This window comes from Salmo trutta, chromosome 17 (assembly GCF_901001165.1).
Source record: "Salmo trutta chromosome 17, fSalTru1.1, whole genome shotgun sequence".
Lineage (NCBI taxonomy): Eukaryota > Metazoa > Chordata > Actinopteri > Salmoniformes > Salmonidae > Salmo > Salmo trutta.
The window spans coordinates 17,795,224-17,809,545 of NC_042973.1; the positions used below are offsets into that span (position 1 = coordinate 17,795,224).

Genomic DNA, 14,322 nt, shown 5'->3' on the forward strand with positions numbered 1-14,322 from the left:
ATCTCTGACCTTTTTAACCGGTCTCTCCTTTCTGGGGAGGTTCCCATTGCTTGGAAGGCAGCCATGGTTTGTCCTTAATTTAAAGGAGAGATCAAGCTGATCCTAACTGTTATAGGCCTATTTCTATTTTGCCCTGTTTATCAAACGTGTTGGAAAAACTTGGCAATAATCAACTGACTGGCTTTCTTAATGTCTATAGTATTCTCTCTGGTATGTAATCTGGTTTGCGCTCAGGTTATGGATGTGTCACTGCAACCTTAAAGGTCCTCAATGATGTCACCATTGCCCTTAATTCTAGCAATGTTGTGCTGCTATTTTTATTGACTTGGCCAAAGCTTTTGATACAGTAGACCATTCCATTCTTGTGGTCCAGCTAAGGAATATTGGTGTCTCTGAGGGGTCTTTGGCCTGGTTCGCTAACTACCCCTCTCAAAGAGTGCAGTGTATAAAGTCAGAAAATCTGCTGTCTCAGCCACTGCCTGTCACCAAGGGAGTACCCCAAAGCTCAACCTAGGCCCCACGCTCTTCTCAATTTACATCAACAACATAACTCAGGCAGTAGGAAGCTCTCTCATCCATTAATATGCAGATGATACAGTCTTATACTCAGCTGGCCCCTCCCCAGAGTTTGTGTTAAAATGCTCTACAACAAAGATTTCTTTGTGTCCAACAAGCTTTCTCTACCCTTAACCTTGTTCTGAGCACCTCCAAAACAAAGGTCATGTGGTTTGGTAAGAAGAATTCCCCTCTCCCCACAGGTGTGATTACTACCTCTGAGGGTTTAGAGCTTGAGGTAGTCACCTCATACAAGTACTTCGGAGTATGGCCAGACAGTACACTGTCCTTCTCTCAGCACATATCAAAGCTGCAGGCTAAAGTTAAATCTAGACTTGGTTTCCTCTATCGTAATTGCTCCTCTTTCACCCCAGCTGCCAAACTAACCCTGATTCAGATGACCATCCTACCCGTGCTAAATTACGGAGACATCATTTATAGATCAGCAGGTAAGGGTGCTTTCGAGCGGCTACATGTTCTTTACCATTTCGGCCATCAGATTTGCCAAAATGCTCCATATAGGACACATCACTGCACTCTATACTCCTCTGTAAACTGGTCATCTCTGTATACCTGTCGCAAGACAGGTTGATGCTTGTTTATAAAACCCTCTTAGGCCTCACTCCCACCTATCTGAGATATCTACTGCAGCCCTCATCCTCCACATACAACACCCATTCTGCCAGTCACATTCTGTTAAAGTCCCCAAAGCACACACATCCCTGGGTCGCTCTTCTTTTCAGTTTGCTGCAGCTAGTGACTGGAAGAAACTGCAACAAACACTCAAACTGGACAGTTTTGTCTCAATCTCTTCATTCAAAGACTCAATCATGGACACTCTTACTGACAGTTGTGGCTGCTTTGCATGATGTATTGTTGTCTCTACCTTCTTGCCCTTTGTGCTGTTGTCTGTGCCCAATAATGTTTGTGCATGTTTTGTGCTGCTTCCATGTTGTTGTCATGTTGTGTTGCTACCATGCTGTGTTGTCATGTGTTGCTGCCTTGCTATGTTGCTGTCTTAGGTCTCTCTTTATGTAGTGTTGTGTTGTCTCTCATGTCGTGATGTGTGTTTTGTCCTATATTTATATGTTATTTATTTATGTATTCTTTTTTTTAATCCCAGCCCCCGTCCCTGCAGGAGGTCTTTTGCCTTTTGGTAGGCCGTCATTGTAAATAAGAATTTGTTCTTAACTGACTTGCCTTGTTAAATAAAAGTGAAATAAAAGTGAAATAAATAAATGATACAGAAGTATTAGAAGATTCATGATGGTCATTGGCAGCTGTTATGTCATTTCCTTCACCGCAATCACATTGAAGAGAGGTCTGAAATGACTCCTTAAAGAGATTGAACAGGATCTTAAGCACTTACACATTTGTAGGATATTGTATGACTGCTTTTTTCTTTTCTTAAATAAAAAAAAACAATTGTAGGATGTAACATATGATACAAAATTGATTACTTTTTACAGAATTGTGCTCAATTTTCGGGGACCCGTTTTGGCTCACAAGCACTACTTTCAAAACTACTGGATGAAATTATACAAAATGTCTGTAACATCACTTTAAGGGATGTGTGTGCCATTGTACATGCGAGTTTTTCGAAGAGAAGAACATACAATGTTATATTTTTAAGCAGATTAAGTTTATTCAACAGTGAGAATATTTAGAATATCATACACTCCACTTTGGCACCAATAGTTCAATAAATAAACATGTTCCTCTTTTTCGATGATGCTATCTAAATAAATAAACCATAACTTAAGCTCCAATAAATATATATTATCTATAATACAGATGCATTGCATCAACTTTACTGCAGTTGGTCAGCATAGTCCAACAATGCCAGAGCTGTAGGTTGTTGTTTGTCATTTCCAAAACATTCTCTTCTTATTTTGAGAGAGCATTCTAGGTAGGCCAAGAGAGGAAACAAAGGAATCCTGAGGGAATTTCAACCCATAAATATTTTAACACTGCGTAGTCTTAGTAAATTGTGATGGCAAATATAGGGGTTATGAAAATATATAATGACAAATACATATCATCAACATTAAGACAGCAATTTGTTTTCTAGTTGCTCTTTTCTCTTAAATTGTCAACCATTTGAACAGGCAAAACTAAATTGCATATCTTATTAGTCCTTAAAAAATGCATTATTTGATTGAGATGTCCTCAACAACGTGGAGCATTTGTAACATGCCAGAGATATGCTCATTTCTATACATGCAAGGTGGCATCAAAAGCCAGTTCATTTTAGTGCACAAACTTAGTAATGGTTCTCACTATATAGCATCATGTCACCTCAAGCTTGAAGAGCTCTAGGCATAATTATCCTCTCACTAGCAGCAGCTACAGCTAACCTGCATAGCGATTGTCTGTGTGCTGATTGTTCAGAGAGTGTGGAATCCTTTGGTTTTTAAGCACATTTAGACTTGAGGCTATTTTGGTCCCTAGCTGGGGAGGCCTGTTTTCTTGGTTTAACGCCAGCATGGACCTTTAATTACCTGTCTGCTCTAATTATTTGATTGGTCTTAACTTAAAGAGCGACTGCCTTTCAAAAGCAACGAATCCCTTTGAAAATGGCCTATGTTGCATCGATATGAGTCAGAAACAGTTATTCTACTGTCAAAATTGACTACAAAGTGTAAATAGGATAATTTTGGTCATGAAGTCAGTCTCGTCTAAAACGGGTAAATGAAGGTTGGATTTTGATTTGATTATGTCTATTTGCTCACTAACATTACATTTACATTTTAGTCATTTAGCAGACGCTCTTATCCAGAGCGACTTACAGTAGTGAATGCATACATTTATTTATTTATTTATTTATTTTTCTGTGCTGGCCCCCCGTGGGAATCGAACCCACAACCCTGGTGTTGCAAACACCATGCTCTACCAACTGAGCTACATGGGGTGAACAGCTGCGGTGATTGCTCTCTATCCAATAGCATAGACAGTGAGACAGACCTTGAGACAGACCTGCCCAGCAGCTCCGACTTTGTTTGCATAAGACAACACGTCACACATTTTTTAAACTTGAGAAATACTGCACCAAACACACTTAGTTAAATTGCACAACTAAAATATCCTAGACAAAAACATCAAAATTAATTACAGATTTCTTGAGTTATCTTAAATAAGGAAGGAAGTAAAATAGGACTTCCTGTCTACAGTTTCTCATGGGGGACAAACATCATTAAACAAATGCAGAATCGGTCAGAAAACACCGATTCACCACTGAACACCAAGAAAACACAGACTGAAATCTTGTTGAACAACAGAAAAACACACTTGCCAATCAGCGTGTTCAGTGGCTCTTGAAGAGGTACTCCCACTGGTTTCAGACTATTCCATTTAAACCTAACTGTACCTCACACTACACTGTAGATGCTTAGGTAAAATCTATGATTTCGATATAGCACTCGGTCTATAATTATTTGTTTACAGTTTTCAAGATTGAAAGATTTATTCTGAACTCATGTCATTCGAGTTAATTTTTTTTGTATTGCTCTTGAACTTTTCTAAGGTGTGTTATTTTAATCTTATTCTAAATATATTTGGCCACAATTAATCTAATGAATGATTTCCATTTTGTTTTCAGAAAATAACTCTGTTTGATGAAACACGTATTAACACGTATTGCTGCTCAAACCTGTTCTGGTAACATTTATATTACATGTGTGGTTAAAACCAATGGCTAGTCCTTTACATCTCCAGTGTTCTAGTGACAAAAAAAATAGCAAGCTGCATGGTGGCTTGTATTTCTCTCTCTTTCTCAGTGCTTTTGGCCAAGTCAGTTATAAAGGAGGTAAGTGGATTAAGGTAGTCTATTGCGGGATTTGCGCAAATGGTATGGATTTGCAGAGGCTAATTCATGGTAAAACTGAAGCACAATTCCTCTCGGTCACATTTACAATGCAGCAGTCACCCATTTAATGCACCAATCTTTCTAGATGATCAAACAAGACTGCATTGCTGTATTACCATTTAAGTTATATTTCATGAGCTCATAGTGATCTTGCTGTAGAAGGATAGAGATTTTTGATAGCACATTGTTTTTCTGCTGGATTGTTCTTTCTGGGAACTGGCTTATTTATACAGCTATAGCCATTCCATTTGATTAACAAGCTGCTGTCATTAAGCCTAAATCCCCCATACAGTCTCTATTTAGCATGCATGTAACAGGCATGTGTCTGTGGGCTAGTTCTTTTATTTTGTTTTACCCTACAGCTTCATATGCCAATTTAGGCCATTATTTATTACTAAAATATCTCCTTTTAGTCTGGTCCTAGTGATGAATACAGAGGAAGCTGTTGAAGAACATGTACGTGTGTTTTTATATCGGGTGTTGTCCATTATCGTTCAACATAAATGAGGTAGATTTTCATAGTTACTGATGAAGGCTGGAAATGTCACAATTCATTTCATTACCTGTGATATGAAGGAGTGCCTATACACATAATATAATGGGTGAAGCCTGCTATACATGTTTCTCCAAGCCTCTAGTCTTTCCTAGTACTGCTGTTGCTGCTCCATTGGACTTGCCTTAGTGATACCTCATGCGTTATCAATGGTGCAGATCAAGAAGATGTGGAGAAGCACACTGTAGTAGCTTCATGTTGGTTTCATCCTTTTGTATACTGTACATGTCGTCCTTGGCATTCCCTATATTATTCTACTATTTTCCATGTACACACTTCTACACACTAATTCCTGAAAAAATAAACCAGGCACTTACAAGTGTAGTATAAGAACAGACTTGCAGTGTACAATGCACTAGTTATACCTTAGCTGGTCTTCTGTATTGGTAGTGGAGGCATTGCTACATAGTCCACAATCAAGCAACAAATCGTTGCTTTAACTGTGATTGCCCCATGATGACAAATGTATAATCCTAGGACATACAATGTATAAACCAACAGAGAAATATCCCATGAAAGGCAAAGAAAGCTAAACAAACAAAATGAATGAACAGATGGTAGAATAGATGGTAGTTTCAAATGTCCGTATTCCCTGGCGTCATACTGTAGGGATCAATTCTTGTGTACTCCTGTTTTTTTTTTGTAGTAGCAGTAGTTGTTGCGTTTCCCATGTTCGAAACAATATCTGGAAAGTCAAAATGGCCACCATCGAGGTGTTATACACAACCGCACGCTAGAGCAGAAAACTCGTGGAGCGTCTGGTATCTGTTACTGTTGTCCAAGAAGGAAATGTCATCGTACTCCTTGGGCCGGCAACAGGGGCTCCTCTCCCTCTTTGAGATGCCTTTCCTCATCCATTTTTCCAGTATGAGGTCGTAGTTGCGGCGGCTAGCATTACAGTTCCCGCTGCAGTACCTGAAGAGCAGCGTTTCGTCGCTGTAGTAGCCCAGACCCAGCTCACTGACAGTCACTTCCACCTCCCGCAGGGAACATGGCTTCGATGCTTTCTTAGCCCGTTTAGTCCTTTTGCTCTGCCTGGCCTCCTGCCTGGCCTCCTGCCTGGCCTCCTGCCTGGCCTCCTGCCTGGCCTCCTGCTGTGCCTTCTTCTCCACCAGAGTCCCGATCACCTTCTTCAGCTCCCCATCTGTAAAGCTCTGGAACATGTGCATGACTGCAGAGAAGAGATGAAGAGATGAAGAGATGGTGTTATGCCAAAGGAATATACAACCACAAGAACCGTACAATACATCTGTTGTAGCTATAGCATGGCTTGTGGTACAATGAAGAGCTTTGAATGTCTGTGAAACCACAGTCTCAACCATTATGTCAGTTTGAAAAATAAAAAGACAAAAGATCCATACGGTTGTTGGTACAAGTTTTCAAGTTTTTCTATAGGAATAGAATGTCTCCTTTCAGACCATGGCAATTTGTCTGGTACACCTGTGGCTGAGTCTTTGTGTAAACGAGGTAGAGCAACTTTGCAAATATAGTTCAACATGTTAAACATCAGCACATGTACACATTAAATCAAATCAAATTGTATTAGTCACATGCGCCGAATACAACAGGTGTAGACCTTACAATGAAATACTTACTTATAAGCCCCAAACCAACAAAGCAGTTTAAAAAATATGAATAAGAATAAGAAATAAAAGTAACAAGTAGTTAAAGAGCAGCAGTAAAATGACAATAGCAAGACTATATACAGGGGGTACAGGTACAGAGTCAATGTGTGGGGACACCACCGGTTAGTCGAGGTAATTGAGGTAATATGTACATGTGGGTAGAGTTACTAAAGTGACTATGCATAGATAATAACAGAGAGTAGCAGCGGCGTAAAAGAGGGGGGGGGGGGGGGCAATGCAAGTAGTCTAGGCAGCCTTTTGATTAGATGTTCAGGTGTCTTATGGCTTGGGGGTAGAAGCTGTTTAGAAGCCTCTTGGACCTAGACTTGGCGCTCCGGTACCGCTTGCCGTACAATAGCAGAGAGAACAGTCTATGACTTGGGTGGCTGGAGACTTTGACCATTTTTAGGGCCTTCCTCTGACAACGCCTGGTATAGAGGTCCTAGATGGCAGTAAGCTTGGCCCCAGTGATGTACTGGGCTGTACGCACTACCGTCTATAGTGCCTTGCGGTCGGAGGCCGAGCAGTTGCCATACCAGGCGGTGATGCAACCAGTCAGGATGCTCTCGATGGTGCAGCTGTAGAACCTTTTGAGGATCTGGGGACCCATGCCAAATCTTTATAGTCTCCTGAGGGGGAATAGGCTTTGTCGTGCCCTCTTCACAACTGTTTTGGTCTGCTTGGACCATGTTAGTTTGTTGGTGATGAGGACACCAAGGAACTTGAAGCTCTCAACATGCTCCATTAGGAGTCAATGAACTTCTTTCCCATGCCCAATGGATTTCAACATCTGATCCAGAACCTCATGCCATAGGGATTACCAAATACCAAAACAATTCTGTCAGAACATGAGGTAAAACTTTATAGAACCTTGAGAATTGATTTACTTTTGTGTTCAATGGGCCTGTAGAGATCACATCATGTTTATGTGTTGACAGCATCAACGGTATAGACAAATAACACCTTTTTATTAATTGAAAGGGATTCCATACACATGGTCATACTCAAGGTTTATACAAACAGAGGCATATGCATATCAATTAAAGGAGCATCTACAGTTTAAACAAAAAACGGTCACCTCTCCTCTATTTTGGTTAAGAGCTGAGGGATGGGGCAGGAGAAATGTAACCATTCTCAAATAGACATAACTATGGATGGAAGGACTGACCACCCATGAGATCAAGATTAGATTTAACCATGTTTTGAGGCTATACAGTGTTTGTTTAAAATGTCATTATTTACAAACGATGGAGTAAAATATTTGTATATTTGGGGTTATGATGGGAAACGACAGTTGAACTAAGCTGATGAGGCATTTATAAGTTATATTCTTCAAGAATCAATGGGTATATATAATTAATTTAAAAGTCTAAAAATTGATGAAGCAATCGCAGTTTACCCCTTTAATTATGTTTTCAGGTATTTACTTCACAAGATAATAAAAAATGATGCTCATCTGTCTGACAATTCTGTGCTACTATGCCCCTTAGGGTCACCGTGCTGTTCTAAAGATAGATAGAGCTGTAGTTAACAGTTCATTCTATCCCCTCCAGGACACAACCTTTACTTAAAAGGCTTTTGAAACACCAGGGAGCTTGTTAAACACTAAACCCTACAAACTCAGACACTGTAATAGCCCTGCTTTAGCTTGCCGCACTGACTGACACTGTAATCAATGGTGGTCTTGAAGCAATAACACTTTGTTGTTCTTTGCATTCATAAATGAAACTGAAAAAGGCCTTCCCAAAGTGATTTTTTACCCAAATGGTTTGCGATTCAGTCGTTTGTTTTGTGTGAAGATCTCCCCATGTCCTGGCAGTAGAATGAAAGATTAAGTGATTAGGCTAGCTGATCTTACTCTTGACCTCACATAGAACATTACATTTACATTTTAGTCATTTAGTAGATGCTCTTATCCAGAGCGACTTACAGTAGTGAATGCATACATTTCATACATTTTTTTCCCGTACTAGTCCCCCATGGGAATCGAACCCACAACCCTGGCGTTGCAAACACCATGCTCTGCCAACTGAGCCACACGGGACATCTCTACTGGATGGTCTGAATAATGGTCTGAGAGTCATACTCTGAGTCCGGACCAGAAAAAGGACACCGGATAGACATTTCGGTCTAGTAAAAATGACTTTGGAGAAATTCCGCTCAGTTTTGCAACCTACTTTGTGGTAGTTTGAAAATAGAGTGCCCATCAGCGGATGAGAGATAACAAGAACCCTCAGTAATGCCCAGTCCAAAGCCAAAGGGACAGTGTGTAAGGACAGTGTCTTAACACAAGGCCAGGTGGCTCTTATTTATTTTTATTTATTTTATTTAACTAGGCATGTCAGTTAAGAACAAATTCTTATTTACAATGACTGCCTACCAAAAGGTAAAAGGCCTGCAGGGACGGGGGCCTGGGATTAAAAATAAAAATAAATTAAATTAAAATATAGGACAAAACACATATCATGACAAGAGAGACAACACAACACTACATAAAGAGAGACCTAAGACAACAACATAGCATGGCAGCAACACATGACAACACAGCATGGTAGCAACTAGGGTTGCACATTTTGGGGAATATTCAGAGGTGGAAACTTTCCGTGGGAATTAACGGGAATATATGTGAATTAACGGGAATATATGGGAATGAACGGAAATATATGCAAATTAATATAAATACCATTTAAATATAGATGTTTTTTGCATTGGATATACAGTTGAAGTCGGAAGTTTACATACACCTTAGCCAAATACATTTAAACTCAGTTTTTCACAATTCCTGACATTTAATCCTAGTGAAAACTCCCTGTCTCAGGTCAGTTAGGATCACCACTTTATTTTAAGAATGTGAAATGTTAAAATAATAGTAGAGAGAATGATTTATTTCAGCTTTTATTTCTTTCATCACATTCCCAGTGGGTCAGAAGTTTACATACACTCAAATAGTATTTGGTAGCATTGCCTTTAAATTGTTTAATAACTTGGGTAAAACGTTTCAGGTAGCCTTCCACAAGCTTCCCACAATAAGTTGGGTGAATTTTGGCCCATTCGTCCTGACAGAGCTGGTGTAACTGAGTCAGGTTTGTAGGCCTCCATGCTCGCACACACTTTTCAGTTCTGCCCACAAATTTTCTATGGGATTGAGGTCAGGACTTTGTGATGGCCACTCCAATACCTTGACTTTGCTGTCCTTAAGTCATTTTGCCACAACTTTGGAAGTATGCTTGGGGTCATTGTCCATTTCGAAGACCAAGCTTTAACTTCCTGACTGATGTCTTGAGATGTTGCTTCAATATATCGACATAATTGTCCTTCCTCATGATGCCATCTGTTTTGTGAAGTGCACCAGTCCCTCCTGCAGCAAAGCACCCCCACAACATGATGCTGCCACCCCCGTGCTTCACGGTTGGGATGGTGTTCTTCGGCTTGCAAGCCTCCCCCTTTTTCCTCCAAACATAATGATGGTCATTATATCCAAACAGTTCTATTTTTGTATCATCAGACCAGAGGACATTTCTCCAAAAAGTATGATCTTTGTCCCCATGTGCAGTTGCAAACCGTAGTCTGGCTTTTTTATGGCAGTTTTGGAGCAGTGGCTTCTTCCTTGCTGAGCGGCCTTTCTGGTTATGTCGATATAGGACTCGTTTTACTGTGGATATAGATACTTTTGTACCTGTTTCCTCCACCATCTTCACAAGGTCCTTTGCTGTTATTCTGGGATTGATTTGCACTTTTCGCACCAAATACGTTAGTCTCTAGGAGACAGAACGCGTCTCCTTCCTGAGTGGTATGATGGCTGCGTGGTCCCATGGTGTTTATACTTGTGTACTATTGTTTGTACAGATGAATGTGGTACCTTCAGGCGTTTGGAAATTGCTCCTAAGGATGAACCAGACTTGTGGAGGTCTACAATTTATTTTGAGGTCTTGGATGATTTCTTTTGATTTTCCCATGATGTTAAGCAGAGGCACTGAGTTTGAAGGTAGGCCTTGAAATACATCCACAGGTACACCTCCAATAGACTCAAATTCTGTCAATTAGCCTATCAGAAGCTTATAAAGCCATGACATCATTTTCTGGAATTTTCCAAGCTGTTTAAAGGCACAGTCAACTTAAGTGTATGTAAACTTCTGACCCACTGGAATTGTGATACAGTGAATTATAAGTGAAATAATCTGTCTGTAAACAACTGTTGGAAAAATGACTTGTGTCATGCACAAAGTAGATGTCCTAACCGAGTTGCCAAAACTATAGTTTGTTAACAAGAAATTTGTGGAGTGGTTGAAAAATTACTTTTAATGACTCCAACCTAAGTGTATGTGTAACCGGTGTGAAATGGCTAGTTAGTTAGCGGTGGTGCGCGCTAATAGCGTTTCAATCAGTGACGTCACTCGCTCTGAGACTTGAAGTAGGGTTTCCCCTTGCGTTACAAGGGCCGCGGCTTTTGTGGCGCGATGGGTAACGATGCTTCGTGGGGTGTCAGTTGTTGATGTGTGCAAGGGTCCCTGGTTCGAGCCCGGGTTGGGGCAAAGAGAGGGATGGAACCTACACTGTTACATATGTAAACTTCCAACTTCAACTGTATTTACCATATAATATGGAGACAGAAACATAAACCTTTAACCTTATCATATGTAGGTATAATTGCAAATGATTTAATCCTTCCAATAGAAATGTTAAAAAACTATTTAGTTACGAATTGAACTTTAATTAAATGAGTTGACTCTTCACATGGGATGATTTCATTGAACAACAAAAGAAAGAGAATATTGAGTGATCCCCAATGACCCATCGCATCTCCCAAAACCGTTTTCAACATACATCTGTAAAATGATATTCCAGAAACTAAAGCTTTGGTTGTCTTCCTCTCATGCTCCATGTCTTCTCCCTGGACCTCCTCAATGTCCACCTCTTGAACATCAGACTCTGAAGCCTCATCTTCATTGTCACTTTCCAACCTTATTGAGGATGGCTCGTTGTCAGGTTCAAAAAGCCTCAAATTTGTCCGGACGGCCACCAATTTTTCAACCCTTGTATTGGTCAGCCTGTTGTGTGCTTTGGTGTGTGTGTTCCCAAACAAGGACCAGTTGCGCTCTGAGGCGGCTGATGTTGGTGGGATTTGGAGGATGATGGAGGCAACAGGGGAAAAAGCTTCAGATCCACAAGTCCCTTCCACCAGGTGGCTGATGAGATATGTTGGCACGACTGCCATATTGCATCTCCATCCCGAAGCCCTTGATTGGAAGTGTACTTCGCCAGACTGCCAAGAACCTTGCCCTCATCCAGGCCAAGATGGAGAGACACGGTAGTGATGACACCATAGGCCTTGTTGATCTCTGCACCAGACAGGAAGCTCTTGCCAGCATACTTGGGGTCTAACATGTATGCTGCGGCGTGTATGTGCTCCAGGCAGAAGTCTTCACGCTTGTTGATGTATTTCAGAACTGCAGTTTCCTCTGCTTGGAGCAACAGTGAAGTGGGCAGGGCAGTACTGATTTCTTCTCTTACATCTGCAAGCAGAGACTGAACAGACAGGATGGCATTGACTCCCTCAATGCGTGCAATGGCTACTGCTATAGATTTCAGGAGTTTCAGTCTGCTTACCAGTCTCTCCCAAAATACATCATCCAGGAGGATCCTCTTGATGGGGCTGTCCATATCGGCAGACTGTGATATGGCCATTTCTTGGAGAGACTCCTTCCCCTCCAGGAGACTGTCAAACATGATGACAACACCACCCCAACGGGTGTTGCTGGGCAGCTTCAATGTGGTGCTCTTATTCTTCTCACTTTGATTGGTGAGGTAGATTGCTGCTATAACTTGATGACCCTTCACATACCTAACCATTTCCTTGGCTCTCTTGTAGAGTGTATCCATTGTTTTCAGTGCCATGATGTCCTTGCGGAGCCAATGGGTGTGATGTGAGGGTAGGACTCCACTTTAAACCAAGCAGCCTTCATGTTCGCAGCATTGTCTGTCACCAGTGCAAATACCTTCTGTGGTCCATGGTCATGGAGATGATGTAGTTAGTTATTCCTTGCCCACGAACATTCGACCACCCATCAGAGATGATTGCAAAACAGTCTGCTTTCTCTATGATTTGCTTGACCTTCACTTGAACTCTATTTCTTTCACCTTTATTTAACCAGGAAGGCCTGTTGAGAACAAGTTCTCATTTACAACTGCGACCTGGCCAAGATAAAGCAAAGCAGTGCGACACAAACAACAACACAGAGTTACACATGGAGTAAACGTACAGTCCAATAACACAATAGAAAGAAAACCTCTGTTGAACTCTGCATCCAGCAAATTAGTAAATAAAGCATGTCTGGTTGGAGGGGTGTATGCTGGGTGAAGAACATTCAGAAAATATCTTCCAATACACATGGCCTGTGAGCATCAGAGGTGAACCAGTTTCATACACAGCTCGAGCAAGACATTCATCAGCATTGCTCTGACGACATTCCTCCATTGAGTCAAGAAAACTTCTGATTCCAGGAAGACCATGAGCTGTTGCTATTGATAAGGTGTCTGACTCATCATTTTCACCTCAAATAGATGTAGAGGGATTTTTGTCAGAGGTTGCTTGTGCACTTGGCCAGATGATTCTGCATCTTTGTTACATTCTTCACATATGATTTGGCACAGTATTTGCAAATGTACACAGCTTTTCCTTCTACATTAGCTGCAGTGAAATGTCTCCACACATCAGGTAGTGCCCGTGGCATTTTCCTGTAAAGATTAGAAAAAAAATTGTAAAAAATACCCAAATACAATTCTATGTACAGATAAATAGTTAAGCAGCTAGATTAAACAACTCCTTTGTAAGATAAATGTTTTAAAATGAAACATGTATGGAAACAGGTGAATTATAACTCCTCAGGTAGCAGGCTCAAGCAAGCTAAAACCCACATGGTAGCAAAAACGAACTGAAAGAAATTGTTAACAAGTTAGACACACTTTGCTGTAGGCTACTATTTATTAGTTAACAACAAAATGATGTATGTCATATAAAATATATTCACCCCACCCAGTATTGTAATCAAAACTTACCAGAAAGCATGCAGTCCTTGGCTCAGACAGTGTAGTAGTGTGGGCTCAGGAGCATCTCATTAGTGTGCAAGATCTTGAGAATCAGCTGTACATGTGATGGAAGAATGCACTGTGCATGCAGAGGGTTGCAATTCCATTGAATTGAGGATAGTTTAACCAAAATATGCCACAAGACCTAGAATTGCCCAGGTTCACTGTTACAAGCTAACTTTTTTGATGAATTTAAGCAATATTCCCAAAATTCCCAGGCTTAACTTCCTATGGAATATTTCCGGAAAAATTCTGGAAATTTACGGGAAAGTTTCCAACCCTTTGCAACTCTAGTAGCAACACAACATGACAACAACATGGAAGCAGCACAAAACATGGTACAAACATTATTTGGCACAGACAACCGCACAAAGGGAAAACTGTCCAGTTTGCGTGTTTGTTGCAGCTTGTTCCAGTCGCTAGCAGCAGCGAACTGAAAAGAAGAGCGACCCAGGGATGTGTGTGCTTTGGGGACCTTTAACAGAATGTGACTGGCAGAACGGGGGTTGTAAGTGAAGGATGAGGGCTGCAGTAGATATCTCAGATAGGTGGGAGTGAGGCCTAAGAGGGTTTTATAAATAACTATCAATCAGTGGGTCTTGCGACGGGTATACAGAAATGATCAGTTTACAGAGGAG

General features: G+C 40.9%; 1 protein-coding gene across 2 annotated transcripts in view; it reads right to left on the bottom strand.

The window, feature by feature from the left end:
* Positions 1 to 4,083: 4,083 nt before the first annotated feature.
* The window catches only part of LOC115151766 (neurturin-like), a 44,118-nt gene continuing 33,879 nt past the window's right edge, over positions 4,084 to 14,322 (bottom strand). For both annotated transcript variants that reach the window (XM_029695983.1, XM_029695984.1), the window contains one exon: positions 4,084 to 6,144. In XM_029695983.1, coding sequence (XP_029551843.1) covers positions 5,690 to 6,144 — 455 coding nt within the window. In that variant the 3' untranslated portion in view covers positions 4,084 to 5,689. The remainder of the gene's footprint in view (positions 6,145 to 14,322) is intronic.